The sequence below is a fragment of the Gastrolobium bilobum genome, unplaced genomic scaffold (genome assembly GCF_033153095.1).
Source record: "Gastrolobium bilobum isolate Gb01-03AN ecotype WA unplaced genomic scaffold, APGP_CSIRO_Gbil_v1 utg3981, whole genome shotgun sequence".
Taxonomy (NCBI): domain Eukaryota; kingdom Viridiplantae; phylum Streptophyta; class Magnoliopsida; order Fabales; family Fabaceae; genus Gastrolobium; species Gastrolobium bilobum.
In genome coordinates this window covers 209931-227753 of record NW_026898638.1, presented here as the reverse complement: position 1 = coordinate 227753, position 17823 = coordinate 209931, and the positions used below count along the sequence as shown (strand labels likewise).

Below are 17823 nucleotides of genomic sequence, written 5' to 3'. Positions count from 1 at the left end.
ATGCTTATTTCAGGTTCAGGTAATGCGGGGGTTGAGACCTCTAGTGGCAGGAAGCCAGAGCTTAGTTGATAGATGTTACATGTTTATGCTGCTTATGATGATATGCTGCTATGATTGGATGTTGGATCCTATTTACTGTCTTATGCTTTTAGCTTCAGTTTATGAATTTCTCTCTTGAGACTCTGTTGGTTATGCTGTTGATTTGGTGAGCATGGAGATTGTCCATGCCACATAGACTTGATTATGTCTTGTTTCTGTTGGAGTTGTATTAATGTATCAGGATTATTGTTCGGACTACGTGTAGTGGATCCGTGACATAGATACTCACTTTATCTATATTATGAGGTATTTCAGTTAGATGTCTTTTTGCAATTTACATACAGACGATATTTTATGAAATTGATTAAGTAATTAACTTGGCTAAGTATAATGACGTCATAATTGAAAAGAAAAAGATATTCCACATTTTTAATTAAGCGCAGCTTAATACGATGATATGTTAACAAACCGGGTATACACGGGGCGTTACACTTTTCGTCTCGGTTACCTTCCCATTAAACCTAGGGTGAGAAAACTTATCAACCCTTGCAGTTTTGGGTAAGCTTTAACTTGAAATGGGGAGTCTTCAATTTACTGACTCTAAAGGCAGATCATCTCATGATCTCTTTTACTATGCATAGATTCCCGAGTCCCGTAAATGTCATCCCGATTTCTCCGGTTTACAGATAACCTAATCTCTCACAGAGATTTGACGAATTCTTTCAGCTTATCACCCTAGGCTTGTGTTCTTTTAGGACATGCCCAAAGGTATACCTATGTATCTCCATGTTTCAGGTAGACGAGGTATACAATCAAAACATACCTTATAGAACACAGTCTAGGCGAAAACTTCTGGTTTAAGGAAAGACACACCCAAATAACAAGAGACTGCTCTAATGATACTATCTGTTAGATTTCCTCATAGAGTCTCTTTTCCGAGTCTGTTCAATGCGAGCTATACCCTAATAGATCCACCCACGACTTTAGCTAAGACATCTCTATATGTCTGTAGCTCATGAGGTCTTTACCTTGTATCTGTATACAAGTAGATAAGCAGTGCTATCTTACCCGAGATTACTGATCCCCATTTTCAGTGTCTCTAGACTAGGAACATAAAATTAAGAATAAACATCTGGTATCCTTGAATCCTCATGATCATGATCTCATCACAGATGCTCAAGTGATACATATTCTATTCCAAGGGGTTTATCTAGTTACTCATATAATATATTAACAATTATATCGAGACAAAATATGAAACAGGATAAAGAGTGCTTATGATTTATTTGCGACAATATAAAAGGTACACATATGTCTTAATCTAATCAAAAGATTGTCTCTAGGACATCCATATACTAACATTTGCTATATAAACAAAGGGTATATACTCATGTATGACAATTTAATTCTAATAATATTATAACATAAGCCTAGCAATGATACTGATTTGAGCGTCAAAGTGTCATTGCAAGTACTCCCAGTCAGATCCATTGCGCCAAAAAAACTCTCATCCATTAATGACATAGCAAATATCATCGACTCGCAAAGCACTCTATCCAACCCAAAGTCTTCAACCTTCAATTGTTTATGATCTATCCCAGTCCATATTAGCCTGCCCATATTATATTGGAAAGATTTGGACAATTTGGATGATAATAATAAAAGAACAAATATTTTTTATTTATTTAATAATATAAGTTGATTACTACGATGTTCTCGAAATTTAACAATAAAAAATGCTTGACTTTTTTTCTCATGTTTATGTTTTTTGAACATATTCTTCCGCCAATCCATCAACGCCACGTCATGAACATTTTGTGTAGTTCACGTGCTCTCCTAATGGCTCATAACCCTGTTTCAAAACGATCGCCAACACAACAACCGTAAAACCGGTTTCAAATGAAAACTTAGGACACACACAACAAACTTTGCGTGTCTCTTTGTCTTTGTCTTGAGTCTTGACTATAGTTAATAGTCCTCGGTTTCTTCTTCACCATTTTTGTTTACATTCATCAATTCGTTATTATCTAAATCTGAAACCTGTGAATCCAAAATCGTGTTATATAAAATCAGACATATATAGATGACGGTTTCAAACGGTTCAGATATGAAGATAGACGTGAAACCTGAGCCATCTGCGCCAACTCTGGACTACCACGAGCCGGGAACTGTCGGCGCAAACGCCGGCATCGTACGGCGGTGGAAGATGGAAGATTTGCTCAAGAGAGGATCGTTATGGTTGAGAGGAATTGCTTTGTTTTTCTCTTTAATTTCCTTCATTCTCATTGTTAGCAACAATCATGGTGATTGGAGAGAATTCGACAAGTATGAAGAATACAGGTATGAATCAGAAACTCCTTTGTGAATTTGATCATAATTGTGATGTGGGTTTGGGAGGAATTTGGCTGAAGATTCATGGGTTTTTGTCAAAATTTGATTTTGTTCTTTGGGGTGTTGAGATTAAACTTGAATTGGAACTTTTGGAAAATAGGTATTTGCTGGCCATAGCAATTCTATCCATTTTGTACACTGGAGGACAAGTGTTTCGTCAAGCTCATGAACTTTCCACGGGGAAAAACTTGCTTCAGTTAAGAACAGTAGCGTTGATTGATTTTGTTGGAGATCAGGTTTGACTTTCCTTCTTCTCTGATCACGTTGACTTTTATAGTCCTTTGTTTCTGAACCCAACTCTGGATCTCTGAATGGTGAGGGGGTGAGGAATCAAATTTAGTCTTGTTTGGCCTGAGATGGATTATGCACTAGGAATTGTATTTATATGGGAGATGACCGAACAATCACACACAGAATTGCTAAATAAAAAAGAGAGGAAGGAAGAAAGAGTGGAGACACAAATTTATCTTGGTTAACTTATGGTGTATTATTCAAAGCATGACAACAAATTGTTTATTGTAGCTAGGCCAGGACACTATTTAGAGCCATATCATTGGCTTCAAAGTTGTCTTTTGTTAGATTATGAAATGTTAGCAGATTGAGATAAGCATGAATGACAGATTTTTTTGGTTTTAGGTTGTGGCATATTTCTTGATAGGGATAAATAACAATCATTTTACAGGAAAAAGTTTACTGTCATGCAAAGCTACAGACAAAAGATAATTATTGAATACAATGTTTGTTACAAATTTTTTATTATTATTTATTGTCGTTTTGCTTCGCGGGAAAAAAAGATGATTACTGCAACAGTACAAAACCAAAACCCTTCTTGATATCATCATCTTCTTCGGCGATTCCAATAACGGATAGAATGAAGGAAGGGGCAGATAATATATTTACAGACACTTCAGCTGCAGGGAAATATTTAATATGGTCCATGGAAGTATTTAATATATTAAATATTTAATATATTTACTGAATCTTTTGATGCTCCCTCTCACATTATTAATTTTTTCTTTCTTTTTTTATCTCTGTTATTTTCTCTCTTTTCCAATTTTACCCTCCTATTTACATTAAGGGACCACCTAAAAAATGATGGTCGCGGTCCACAATAAATAATCTCCGACTGCAGCCATTAGCATGTGCTTTTTTGCCTTTTTGTGTCTGGCATTGTCAGCCATCATAGCAGGACACAAACTATCATCTCAAACTTCTATTGAACATCCGGGCAAAAAAATAAATATATATTGCAATTTAAGTAAATAATTACGAATATATATATATATATATATATATATATATATATATATATATATATATATATGTTCTGAAACTATTTACAAATCTATTACAATTATTCACATTCAAACTGGACGTGACCACTTACGCCTCTTTTAGGCGTGACAAACCTCATTTCCGGTGCTGACACGTGGCATAAAAAATCAACAATTTGATCGTAAAATTTCGAAAGATCATAATTTTTGATTCGAGTATCTAAATTAGGTGAATTTTTTTTTAATTTCACACAACTTTTTGAGATCTACGCAATGACATCTCATTGAAGAAAATTTTGGTGAATTTTTTTCCCAAATTTGGGATATTTTATCATAAAACTTCAGAATGCTATAACTTTGGTCTCGGGTGCCTGAATCAGTTTTATTTATTTTGATTCTGCATAACTTTTCGAGATAAATGCATTTGGTATATTTTATATCTGTGAGTGTAAATGATGTTATTTAACTTGAAGTTTCGTCTCTCATAAATATAGTTTGAATTTACAAAGATGCTACCATAATTATAGGGATGTTTACTCGAAATGTTTCTAATCATGACAGTGGTTTTCTCTCCATCAATGCTGCAGCTCATGGTGTTGGTTCGGAAAGAACTCGGAATCTTTTGGGTTTGTGAGAGATACATTATGCCAAATGATGTGTCATTGCGTAGATCTCAAAAATTTACATGGAATCAAAAAACAAATCACCTGATTTGGACACCCGAGGCCAAAGTTATTGTCTTCTGAAGTTTTAAGATCAAACTGTTGATTTTTTTATGCCACATGTCAGCATTGGGTTAGTCACGCCTGGATTAGGCGTGACTATCTTCGTGGTCATGCCTCCTTTAGGCATGAGTGGTCACGCCCAAAATAGGCATGAATAACTGCAATAGATTCGTAAATAGTTTTGAAATTCTATATATTCGTAATTATTTATTAATTTTTTTTTTGCTGAACTTCCACAAAAGTTTCTCCTACCATGTTTCATACTTCCTTTCATTGCTGTACAAAATACATTTTGAGGGCGTTTGGTTAAAGAGAATTTTTTTGAATACTAGGGAAATGTAATTGATGGGAAATGATTAGAAAGTGAGATAAAGTGAGATAGGTAGGAAAATGTAAAAAAAAGTTGTTTGGTGAGGAAAAACTTTACTGGGTAAATTAAGTAACTTTTATGAAATCCATGTTTGGTTGGAGGTAAAATATAGATGGAAAAAGAAGGTGGTATTACAAAAATAACCCTGAGATATTAAGCCGGTTGTATATAGATACATCTTACGAAGAACTAAGAAAGGGATGTCACTTTGTGAAAACCTCGAATGAGACTTTCACGTGTTCTTATTTCCCCGAGAGAAAACAAGATTATAAATACAATGAACTCCTTAATCATGCTATTGGGGTGGGCTGGATCAGTTCACAAAAGGGAATTGCTAAAGAGAAGGCTAATCATCTGGCTTTAGTGAAATATTTGGAAAAAGATCTCATGAGTATGGATGACGCATCAAAACCTGAAGGTAAAGGTGTTATTTAAGTGATTATAACAAAATTTCTGTTATGCATAAATTTGCCAATTCACAAAGATATTTCATGGAATAACAGAGATATCTTCTGTAAAGCAACTATGACAACCGTCAATACTAACTCTAATTGTTGTCTTTCAGGTACCAAATCTGTAATTGCTCACTGCTCTAATAAGGATACTAATATAATAGGTGCATCTGTGGTATGTTGATACATCATATGGAGCTCTTTTCGGTTTCAGACCACCGGCAGTATCGAACCTTCGTCCACAGTTAGCTCTTTTCGGTTTCAAACCACAAACAGGAAGATGGTGAACAGGATACTAAGAGAGGGTACACTAGTCTTTTGTATAAAAGCCAATGTCAGCAAATAAGGTTGCTTTTCAGCAATACCACATGCTCAAAGGGAAAGTGTTCGCCGGCTATATCCATGAATGCTAGTATTACAATTTGTGTGAGGCAGTGAGTATAAGAATACCCCATCCTTTTAAGTGTGAGCATATGTTACAGTGAGATATGAGATATGAGACTACTTATTTCATACAAGAATACAAATAGCTTTTTTCTACTTGAAACTATGTTCGTAGTGTTGAAACTTTTTTTGTAGTGACGAATTTGACAGAAAACAATACAGTGGTGGATGCATGATTCTAGAGTTACTGAAAGAAGCAAACATTGGAACTGGATTATTTTTTCTTTTAATAATATTATTTATTCTATTCTGGGATTAATAACTAAATTCCTACAAAAACATATCTATGATAACATGTGGAACGTTCTAATTCCAAAATTAAAAGTTCTTTTGACAGAAAAGAGTGAAGGAATGAGTCACCCTTAGCCAAGTTTGCAGCATCTGAGTATTGTTCAGGATTGGTATATGAACTCATTGATCTATCCAAAGCTGAATATCCAAAGCTTCCAGGGCTAAGCAGCAAGTCTAGTGGAAAAGGTTCTTGACTTCCAGATGTTGGCATCTTTGTATCATGAAGTGAATTTGTGAAACTTGCTGAGCTAGAGCAATTAGTCTCCATTGAAGGCCTTATAGGGGCGGGGTAGGTACATTGCTGGTGTTGCTGTTCATAGAAGTTTTGTTCATACTATGACTTGCACTTCCTCATCCTATAGGTATATCATGGTTGTGTTTCCCTTCATAGGTTGTGATTACAGCGTTCATATCATGTGTAGCTCGCTCAACATGTTTTCTCACTGGACAACCTCGGGTTAGACATTTGTAGTAGCTCCTGCATAAAGGATATTTTGAAAAGTTATCAACTTATGCGGTTCGTAATTGTAAAAAATCAATTCAACCTAAAAGGTCTATATTAATGATTTTATATATGATATCTCTAACACATCCCGTTATGCAAGAGCTCTTTCTGTTTGAAATGTTTATATTGCACAAGTCCATTTTTTAGTTTACCATATGTTAATTTTAACTTATTTTTTTTAAAAATTGAGTCAAGCTAAAAACTTAAACCGTTTAGTGGAAGTCATACTAATAGTTTTTGGAAAAAAATAAATTTTATGTTATAGGAGAATTCTAATCTCATGTCATAGATACATCAAGTGTGTGCATATATCTCTAACGGTAATAACAGGAATTGTAACACTACGAACCATATAACTAAAGGGTCTTTGTTTCCATCAGTTAAATACCTTGGCTTTGGGTTTCCTTTAACTACTTTCGTTCCATATTTTCTCCAACTATAGCCATCATCAAGAATATCGATTTCGCTTGTAGTTTGAATCACAACTCTAGGTTCCTTAACAGTTCCTATTCTTGTGGAATAGGAGTAGCCATCATTTTGATTCCCTTCCTTCCTGCAATAATCAGAACCATAGTTCGTGGAATAATTACTTTGTATTTCAGGTTTGGTTGTGGCCATTTCTGAGAATAATTGCTGAGTGGATGGATATTCAGATTTGGTTGCTTTCCTCTCAGATGAAAAATCGATTTGCTTTGCAATTTCATTGAATATCAATGTGTCCCGTTTCTTTACTAGCTCCTTCTGTTCAAGTAGAACAAGTATTAAAAAAACATCTGAAAATGCCAAGATTAGCATATTCCAAACCATCAATAACTCACACCTTGTTTATTGTGACCATGTTGTTTGTTAACCATTACAATGAAGTTTACATTTTGTTAAACATACAGATAAATTCTTCGGTACGAAGCAAGTTCAATGCCATTTAATGTTAGCCATGTAACCTTTAAAAATGTTTTGTTTAAGCAGACAACAATGGACCTACAAAATTTATAAGGCTAACATTGAATGGCACAAAATAAGAGATATATCTTATTGTCGAAATTAGCTAAGAATTTCGGGAAATATATATATGTAAGTTTGATTCTGTCAACTTAGAATAAGCATAGTCAAGTTTTGAATTTTTAAAACTAATAAAAAAAAACTTGTACTTGATTCATTAGAAAAATAAGTAAAGCACTTGTAAAGAACCTTGTGATATATAAACGGTAGGGGTGAGCAAAAATGTAAAATCGTGAAACGTAAACGAAACGTAAGAGTTTACTAAGTAATATATATATATATATATATATATATATATATATATATATATATATAAAATTAAAACACACCAATACATAAGTTATTATCTACATATTCAGTAATCATATAATATTAAAATATATATTCAGTAATATTCAAATATATTAAAATAAAACATATATATTCAGTAATCATAATAAATATTAAAATATAATAGCATAATATGCATATGTTTATAATTTTAAATTATTTTTTGAATTATCTATATATTGATAGAACTCACAGTGAACTTGAAAATGAGAAAAGAATATATATACAAAATTGTCGGTGAACTTGAAAATGGGATCAGTATCTTTTCTCTCTCTCCACACAAATTCCATAAAAAACCAATTCCAATGCCTTCGTTGAGTTTCGATGGCTGAAGAATCATCAGCATCGCTATCGCCGCAAGCTCCTTCTCCTCCGCAGTACGTGGAGGTGAATTGCAAAAGCTCCGGCAAGACTTGGCGGTTCGCGACGAAAACCGAGGCAGGGTTCGCGATGGCACTCATAAATCGGAAGCTGAAAGGAGCAGTTCTGGTTGCTTCGCACGGTGAAGGATGGTTAAGAACCAATGCTTTTGGACCCAATTCTATTCTTTCCCATTTCGGTGAAGGTTAGAAGCCCCACACTGTCACCTTCTCAGATCTAGTTTTTTTTTTTTGAACACTAAGTCAACTCGGTAAACTCGCCGAGTCAACCGAGTTTACCGAGTTGACTCGCCGTTTCAACCGTTTCAACTCATTTTACATTTCAGCATCCGTTTCAACACGTTTTTTAGTCAAAAAAACGTAGAATCGTACGTTTCAACCGTTTCGACACTACGTTTTAACAACACTGCATATGCTAATAAATTAGGAGCTTGCTGCTATTGTATTTGCTCTGAAAATCTGGAGACATTTCTTGTATGGAATGAAGTTTGTGGTGTTCAGTTATCATAAAAGCCTGAAATACTTGTTTGATAAGAAAGAGTTGAACATGAGATAGAGGCGCTGGGTGGAATTCTTGAAAGATTATGACTTTGAATTGAAATACCATTAAGGTAAGGCTAATGTAGTGGCAGACCGTTCAGCAGGAAATTTGCTAACTTATCAAGTATGATGATGAGAGACTTCGAGTTGATGGAGAAATTCAGTGATATAAAACACTCTGAAGTCTTTGCAGGTAGAATTTCTGCAGCAGAAACCACGAGGATTGAAAATGAGTTACTGACTAGAATCAAGGAAGCTCAAGTGCAAAATGAAAGCCTTGAGTATCTGAAGGGTCAAAGTGGTATATCCTAGAATGAACATGGTGTATCGATGTATCAAGGCAGGGTTGTTGTGCCTAGGGACCAATTGGTTGTGGAAGTGATGACTGAAGCCGACAAGGGTCAGTTCACTATCCTTAGGGAGTTACAAAGATGTATCAAGACCTGAAGAAGAATTTCTGGTGGCCTGGTATGAAGAAAAATATTGCTGAGTTTGTTTCCAAATGTCTCATTTGTCAGAAGGTCAAGATTGAACATCAAAAGCTTTTTGGTTTACTGCAACCTCTAGATATTCCAGAATGAAAACGGGAGAATATCTCCATGGATTTCGTAGTGGGATTGCCACGGATACATGCTAGTTATGATTCTAGATGGGTGATTGTGGACAGGTTGACAAAGTCTGCACACTTTCTGCCAAGTGGTGTGCCAAATGTGTGAGGAATGAGCCTTGAAACAGGTAGGTCATGCTGAAATCTGAGCTCTGTTCGTTGGCGAGCTCGCTGGAGTTGTGAGGCCAGCGAGCTAATTACAATTGAGACAGAAGCGAACTTAGAACAGGGGACTTGTCGCTTAGGTGCTCGCTTGAGCGAGCGAGCTGTTGGTCTCGCTCTAGCGAGGAAGGGAGCGAAAGGTAGGGGAAGAGACCTGTCCTCTCGGGTTGTAATTGAATTATGCTCGCTGACATGCTCGCTCGAGCGAGCAGGTCAACGAGCAAATGTGAAATGCTCGCTAGAGCGAGCAGGTTAACAAGCAGCCCAATTTCCAGAAAAATAAAAGTAAGAGTGGAGACCTTTGGGAACCTCATAGTGGTATCCCTTAGGACTAGTATGATACGTTTAAGCTTGTTTTCGTTATTCTGCAATGTTACATGGTTACAATTACGATTTTGGTTATTTTAAATACGGTATTGATTTAAAAGGAAACAGACAATGTTTAAAATGAAAAATTTGATCGTGTTTTTAATTGAACCAATGTAATTGTAACTGTGCTTAATATCGTACGCAATGATAACACACTGATCCGGTAACGAGGTGATACAACTTACTTCTTGAAACATGCTTGTGGAAGATTGATAGAGAAGCATGCACTTTGTTTGGATTTTGAAAGAGAGGTCAGAGTAATTTTTCTCTTCCTCCATGTTACATTGTTGGTCCTCAGTTGAACTGTTTCTTCGGTTGAAGTACTGGCCAAAAGAAGGATCAGTTGTGTAAGATGCAGGAACCTAAACCAACACAGAAAACAAGAAAACCCCACAATTAGTAATGATCCAAAACATGACATAGGAGTGTTTCAAAAGACCAAAACATAAAAATATAAACAATTGTAACTGAGTATGCGACTTACATTTGGAGAAGAAAGAAACAAAGGTGAATTGAATAACTCAGTTGGGCTAAAACCAGGAGGAAAATCAGAATAAGAAGGCTAAGTTGAAGAAGGTGGAACTTCAAGTCCAAAATTACTATTAGTTTTACGTTGAGAAGTTCCCCATTTACCATCAAAGGCCATCATGTTATTGTCGTTATTGGAAAGGTCAGTTAAACTGAAAGACATGTTGAGGTACGTGCTATGTGTAGAAAAAAAAAGCTTGGGTTTGAATTTATGGAGAAAGAAGAGTGGAAATAATGCATATTATTATGGAGTGGCGTGCACAGCAGCAAAATGAATATGAACAGTAGTATTTTGATTTGGTAAAATTTGAAGTCCGTAATTGGTTCCTGGTGTAGTGGTTAGCACTGTGGACTATGTAAAAATGGGCCCCGTGTAGAACTGTGTGCGTAGAATCAAAGCATATAGGAGATGAAGACTATGTGCATTTGAGATATTTCAATAAAAATGGAAAACGAAGTTTGTCAAAATAAAAGAACCCTTGACTTACAGCTTTTGTAGACTCTTTGGTATTCTTCTCACAACCTCTTCCTGGAGAAGTTTTGGTTTCTTTGTCAGCATATCCGAGAGCCTGTTTCACAAAAAGAACACCCGAACTTATTTTCTGCCACGTCAGAAACATATACACATCGGGTCAATAAAAGTATAAAACTAAACAAAAACTATATTTTGGCGAGTTTATTTGACGCAGATCAATGTAGGCAGCCGTAACGAATTAGCTCAAGTTGCAAGACTAAAAACGACATAATTGTTTTTTTTCGGTGATAAAAAACGACATAATTAATTCATCCCTTGTATTTGATCCCATGATTTTAAACTTGCCATTTACATTCATTGCGATTATAAAATTATATTATTTAACCCGCCTTAGTTTCAAAATATCACATATACCATTATGATTATGAAAATATCTCATTTAGACCTTTTATTGTCTTATAAATATGAAACTTTCATATTTCTTAATTGTTTATATTATAAAAAATATGAAATTTATATTATTGTTATATTATAAATTAAAATTATAATGAAATGATTTATAATTATGATAATCATTACGGCAAATGATAAATAAAATAATGATAAAATTAAAAAATAAAATGAGAACTCCACAAAATTTACATACATCTTAATAAAAAAAAAAACTCCTTAAGAGAGCTTTTAGCTTTTTTCTTTTTTTGTTTAGTATATAAAATTTTTTATTATAAGAGCTTTACAAAATTATATTTAGCTAAACTCTTCCTTTTAAAAAATAAAAGAAACTAAAAATAAATCTAAGGAAGAGCATTAATCAAGACAATAAAAGTCGGTGCATTAAAAGGTTTTTATACTGTATTCATTTATTTGCTAAAGATCGATTCATGATATCTTCTATATTTTTGTATTCTATGTTATGTCTTGTTTAATATTATTTGTTTCCAAAATCAACTTGTTGATGTGTTTGCAAAATCATTACCTTTCTCTTTGTTATTTCCTCTCTTTGTCCAAGATGGCCAATACAATCAGTCATTCATCATATTATACATTAACTATATTTAATTAGTTTTAGTTAGCTTTAACTCTGGTTATTTATGTTGTGTTACCTTTTGGCTTTGACGGAACTCTGAATTCGATTCTCCAAAAACCAGCCATTTCCTTTTCCTTGTCGGACTTGGTCTATTACTTCCTCCACCGGTCATGGTTTTCTTGTGAGTAGATCCGACGCTCTCTTTTACATCAGAAAAATGGTATTTACTCCCATTGTATTCTTCAGCTGATTTGAGTTCAACCGTGACTGACTTTGGTTCTATGACTAAACAAAGAAAAAAAAAGTTATAAGAGAAAAGAATAAATTCAACCAAAAAAAAAAAAAAAGTAAACCCAAAAGAAAGACTCACATGTTTAGGGTGAAAAGACCTTCAATTCCATATTAGAATAATGGTCTTTCCTCCCATTACCTTCTTCAGCCGAATCCAGTATTCCCCCCATTGGACTAATGGTTTACAGAAATGGCATTGCTCAAACACGAAGTGAAAAAAATTGAAAGAACAAAAATTACAAGAAAAGATCTATACTTGTTTTACAGGATGTATAAGTACCTTACATAAAAGGAATAATAAGTTGATGATCCAAATTTTGTGTCCCTTAAATCTAGCAATTATATTTTTCTTCCACTAAAGAATTTTGAGAACATTACCAAAAATAATAAACTGTTATAGAAGAAATACTCATTATGAAATAGGGTTTGTGTTTTCTAAAGTTACTTTAGATAACTTTATCCAATGTTCACCGAAACGACGTCGTTTTGGGGCGGAAATCATGGTGTTTTTGTAATTTTAATTTATTTCAGGGTTATAATAGTGTTTATCATTCTAATTTTTAAATTTTTTAACCCCAAAACGACGTCGTTTTTATGAACATTAGATAAAGTTATCTAAAGTAACATTAGATACTTTTTTCCCTATGAAATAATAAGAACTGGTGATTCCGTGTAAAATAATGTGGTTCTTTGTTCCTTTATGGTAAATCTTTGTTTTCTTTTTTTTGTAGTTGTTGAGATATATAGTCCCACATTGGTTGTATGTGCAACTAATGTGGAGTTTATAAGGTCTTGGGCACTCTCACCCTTGGAGCTAGCTTTTGGGGTGGTGTATCTCAAGGTTCCTGTTGAGATATATAGTCCCACATTGGTTGTATGTGCAACTAATGTGGAGTTTATAAGGCCTTGGGCACTCCCACCCTTTGAGCTAGCTTTTGGGGTGGTGTATCCCAAGGTTCTTTACATGGTATCAGAGCCTCGCCGCCCCCCACTTTCTCTTATGGCGTTTCTTAACACAGGTAGGCTGGGCCTGTTGCATTGTCCACTTTTCAAGCCCGATGGGCTCTCGTGTGAGGGGGCGTGTTCTTTACAGTAGTTTTGTAAGACAACTCAAAAAAATGAAATGATTTAATAAAGGAAAAAGGAAAAAGCAAGTAGGCATTAATATATATGAGATCAGGGAAAGAGAATAAAAGTTGCATACCAATTGTATCATCACTAGAAGACTGTTCACTCGGTCTTTTGATTTCCTTCTCATCAGATCTTTCAATTGATGTCAAGCTTAAGATAAGCGCTGTTTCCAACTCTAATCCCTTCTCCAAGGCCTTTCTCTTATCTGTATCCAAGTCCAATTTGGGTAAAACACACTGTGAGTCTGAAACACTTATGAGGCATACTCCACACTCTTTGATACAGATCGAACCATCAACCTCTCCCTTATTATTTGCAACACAGAAGTCAAAACGAACCTTTGGTTCATAAAATTTGAGAATGCTGTCACAATGGAATGGATCATACCATACATAAACATAATCGGAGTTCAATTCCGTGATATCAGTATTTAGCCATGTCACAATGGAGAAATCAGTGTCTGGCAATTGGCATTGACATTTTAATTTAGTGCCATCCTTCATTCCACCGGCTGGAGAAAGAACCATTGAGTAAATAAAGCCCTGCAAGTTGGAACGGCTAGGAAGTTCAATGGTAATGGAGGACTCTTTTGTTCGATATTTGAACCGCCTTGGGACTGTGCTTCCTGGTAAACAAACCTCTACACTGGTATAATTGTAGTAGTGTTCGGCCACAGGGAGTCTTCTTACTAACACATTGTGAAATGCTGCACTCATCATTGTTAAATGGAGGCTTTCCACAATACGTTTTAGTGAATGTACATCCAATTTCAAGCTGTTTTTGAATGAAATGTTTTTGGCCTTTCCTATCATCTTTGTTGCCAAAGTCTTTAAATTTGACACAGACACCAATGACGTGCAATTAATGGCATATAACTGTTTGATGGAGGGTGGAAGCTCTGGCAGAGACCGAAGCTTCCTGCAATTCTCTAATGACAGAATTTCTAGCTCTGAGAGATGCATGATGCTTGCAGGCAACCTTATCACATTGCTTCCATCAAGCCTTAATTCCTGTAATTGTGATAAGACGCGGATGTTGTCAGGGAGTTCAAACAAGTTACTACAGTCCTTCAGATATAGTATTTGTAGAGATCGTAAGCCATCAAACAGGGAATTTAGCTGCTTTTTGTCAATTGATGGTCCCTTGTAAGAAAGCTTCAGCACCTTAAGAGATTTCAGGCAAGATAACTCCTTTGGAAGATGCGTGAGTCTTAAACCCTCCACATTAAGCCACTTAAGATTCTGTAGAAGACCAATTGATGTGTCCAATCTTTGGATTCCTGTATTGCTTAAATCCAAGTTTTCAATTAAATTCGAAGACACTGCAAATTCCTTGAGACTTAAGCAGTCATTGACACTGATTTTCACCAGAGATTTTAAATTCTTCTTGCCATTAACACTCTCAAGATTTATACACCTATCCAGTATTAAAGTACTAAGTGTATTGGCAGATAAAACAGTATCATGAAGATCACACAAACTCTCACAACCAGAGAGATTCATCCATTTAAGTCTTGATTCCTTAGACAAATCAGGAAGCTTTACAAGCAGTTTGCATTCACTTAGGTCGATTCCCTTCAAATTACCAAATTCCTATAACAATTCAAAAGGAGACATCAAAATGGAACCACCCCACCCAAAAAAAAAAAAAGTAAGCATACTTGGATTTATATCTTTACCTGTATCCCCTGCCACAGTTGTTTAACGTTGCTGTGCGGCATGCGAATCTCAACGAGCGCATAAAAAGGTGGTGGTGGAAGAGATTTACAAGGGTATCCAGTCCACACAACATACAGTTTCAAAGTATTAAGTGTATTGGCGGATAAAACAGAATGATGATCTTCATATAAACTCTCACAAACTGAGCGACTCAACAAAAACTCAGACAAATCTAATATTATGCCTTGAATTATATCAGTACTCTGAAAAACACAAAAGTAAACGGTATCATATTAGCTACAACTTCTATGCAAAAACATGTTTTAGAAAAGGTCTATTTTTCTTTTCCTTACCTTGTTTTGTTCTATTACTTCACGAGCATCCCACAATTGGCTACGTCTTGCAGGGTTTCGGCTACGATCTTCACGTAATATTTCCAAAGCCATTTTTTGTAGCAAGTCATGCATTTGTATTCTATCGCTATTTGAAATAGTTATCAAAGCTTTGTCTTCAAGTACTTCTATTCTACTACTTGCTTCGAAACCACATGCATCTAGTATCCTTATGACATGATCTTTCTTTTCTCCTATGAAAAAAAATGCAATGTCTTGAAATATCATCTTCTCTAGACCATCTAATCCATCATAGCTCACTTTCAACAAGTTTTGAATTTTCTCATCAGGATACTTCTTGAATTCTCTCAAAGTACTTTCCCAAGATCTAATACTTTTCGAACGAAGATATGAACCCAAAACTTCAAGAGCTAATGGAAGGCCCCGAGCATATTCAACTGCCCTTACCGAAAGATGCTCATAACCCTTTAGAGGATGGTTTTGCCCGAAAGCTTTTAAGCAGAAAAGCTTCATAGATTCTGGAAACTTCCATATCGTGACCTCATATATCTCATTAACACTTCCACAAAGCAGATGCCTATTTCTTGTTGTTATAATGAGTCTACTATCTGGTCCAAGGTCATCTAGATCTCTACACAAATATTCTAATTGATCAGAACTATCCACATCATCAAGTACAATGAAAACTTTTTTGCTACTGAGCCTCCTCTTAATGAATGTTGATCCAGTCACATGAGATGTTGTAATTGGTTCCTTTAGTAGCTCAGATAGAAGCTTATTCCGTGTATATTCTAGTCCACCGGGCTTTTTTGTTTCTTCTCTTACATTTGCCAGGAAGCATGCACTGTCATATTGTGGAAAGTGTTTGGCAAACATATCTCTAGCTATGGTTGTCTTACCTATACCGCCCATACCCCAAATTCCAATTCTTGGAACATTATGCAGTAATGATTCGATGGATTTACTGTTTTCATCAATTTCAACAAGGCCTTTCAGTTCATTAGGATACATCAGGGACAGCTTTTGCCAAACGTCTTCGACAATGTTATGGATGAACTGAAAAGGATCCCTAGGAAAAAATAAATAAACGAATAAATAAATAAACAAAGTAATGACTCAATTTAGTGCGAGTGCTTTCAATTCCCGCTCATCTCTCGTCTGTCTCGCCTCTGTGAGCTTTCTGACTCTGGCGAAGAAGTCATCGTATTAATTTTTATTGCATCTACTGGTTTATTGGTGTTTGCAGAACATGTCTTACCTATATTCTCTACTTCTCCATTACACTTTTTCACTCGTGGTTTTTTTCTCAATCCACTTTTATATGTACTACTACAATATTGGCTCAAAACTTCAGGGGACAATATTGGCCTTTTCAATAATTTCTATCTATCTAGACAGTGATAAAGATTCTAAAAGAAATTCAATGAAAAACTTAAATGAATAAATAATAATAATCATGAATTAAAACAGAATGAATCTGGTGAACAACTATATCTGCTAAGAGAGAGAGAGAGAGAGGAAAGACTTACTTATGGTTTCGAGAGTCCCAACCAGATATATTGGCTGCTTCAGACAGAGCAACTCTCCACTTAAGTACTTTTTGTTTGTTCGATTCGCTGTCTTCGACCCTAAGATCTCGCTCATGTTTCGCGAACGCTGTCTCGTAAGTGCCAGCCTGCTTCCTTATGTCTGACGGATCTGTTTCGTAGAAAACAGGCATAACAACCTGACCATGATCTTTTCTGCACTCAAGTATCTTGACGAGTTCTTCCAAGCACCACTTCGAGGATGCATAATTTTCTGAAAAAACAACCACCGATATGTGCGACTCCTCGATTGCTTTGGAAAGTGCAGGCCAAACATCTTCTCCCCTTCTAAGATTATCATCAATGAATGCGTTGACTGGTTTCTTATACAGAGCCTTGTAAAGATGACTAATGAAGTTGGTGCGAGTATCCTCCCCTCTGAAGCTAAGAAATACATCATTCATTTTGGTAGAGCGAGGAAGACATGCCCCAATCACTGTTGCCGAGTGCTAAGAATCAACACGATCTTCTTTTATTGCCTTGGAGTTGGAGTCATTGACTTCAATAATTTCTACACCTAATCTGTATATATGTTTTTTTCAACGAAAAAATGTGTATCATTTTAAACTATATAAAGTTGTGTCATTTTAAGTGAGAGAACAGCTAGATAAAGGAGGAGAAAGTGAACAAAAAAATATAAAGATGTGGGTCCCACCTCTTTGTGAGAGTGAAATGATATAAGTTGTGTCATTTAAAAGGATAAACATTTTTCTCTTTTTTTAAATTAAACTAACTTTATTTTTCCCCAAATCCATTACATTTATCATATTTTTAAGCAATTAATGTTTTTTATTAGTGATCATATATAAAAATCTGTAAAGTCATATGAAAAAAGGAAAAATATATAAACCACCCACATATTTTTATATATCTGTAAAAAATAAAATTTATTTTTT

General features: G+C 35.2%; 2 protein-coding genes across 5 annotated transcripts; one reads left to right on the top strand and one right to left on the bottom strand.

Annotated features, from left to right (window-relative positions):
* Positions 1-1952: 1952 nt before the first annotated feature.
* Positions 1953-6049, top strand: LOC133317943 (CASP-like protein 4B1). Of its 3 annotated transcripts, XR_009752403.1 has the most exons (4): positions 1953-2379; positions 2531-2666; positions 5365-5685; positions 6021-6049. XR_009752403.1 is itself a non-coding variant. In XM_061519849.1 (3 exons), the coding sequence occupies exons 1-3, from the start codon at positions 2123-2125 to the stop codon at positions 5377-5379; spliced, it is 408 nt and encodes a 135-aa protein (XP_061375833.1). In that variant the 5' UTR covers positions 1953-2122; the 3' UTR covers positions 5380-5772. The 3 variants fall into 3 exon arrangements, 2 of the variants coding, with proteins under 2 accessions (XP_061375833.1, XP_061375832.1); XM_061519849.1 differs by lacking the exon at positions 6021-6049 and having other exon boundaries at positions 5365-5772; XM_061519848.1 differs by lacking the exons at positions 5365-5685; positions 6021-6049 and adding an exon at positions 4266-4469.
* LOC133317937 (disease resistance protein RPV1-like) lies at positions 5943-17345 on the bottom strand. Of its 2 annotated transcripts, XM_061519841.1 has the most exons (9): positions 16871-17345; positions 15342-16410; positions 15009-15251; positions 13404-14922; positions 11985-12193; positions 10895-10975; positions 10064-10240; positions 6880-7232; positions 5943-6464 (listed from the first exon to the last, which is right to left on the bottom strand). In XM_061519841.1, exons 1-9 carry the CDS (start codon positions 17329-17331, stop codon positions 6338-6340), a joined length of 4239 nt encoding a protein of 1412 aa, XP_061375825.1. In that variant the 5' UTR covers positions 17332-17345; the 3' UTR covers positions 5943-6337. The 2 variants fall into 2 exon arrangements, with proteins under 2 accessions (XP_061375825.1, XP_061375826.1); XM_061519842.1 differs by lacking the exon at positions 6880-7232.
* Positions 17346-17823: the final 478 nt, after the last annotated feature.

Bases quoted from the DNA above. Each gene is read 5' to 3' on its own strand.
- LOC133317943 (XM_061519848.1), top strand. From the start codon at position 2,123: ATGACGGTTTCAAACGGTTCAGATATGAAGATAGACGTGAAACCTGAG. The intron at 2,380-2,530 runs GTATGAATCAGA...TTTGGAAAATAG, and splicing joins GACAAGTATGAAGAATACAG to GTATTTGCTGGCCATAGCAA. The intron at 2,667-4,265 runs GTTTGACTTTCC...TAATCATGACAG, and splicing joins TTGATTTTGTTGGAGATCAG to TGGTTTTCTCTCCATCAATG.
- LOC133317937 (XM_061519841.1), bottom strand. From the start codon at position 17,331: ATGAATGATGTATTTCTTAGCTTCAGAGGGGAGGATACTCGCACCAAC. The intron at 10,976-11,984 runs GTAACACAACAT...TTTGTGAAACAG, and splicing joins AGTTCCGTCAAAGCCAAAAG to GCTCTCGGATATGCTGACAA. The intron at 7,233-10,063 runs GTAAGTTGTATC...CTACTTGAACAG, and splicing joins CCACAAGCATGTTTCAAGAA to AAGGAGCTAGTAAAGAAACG.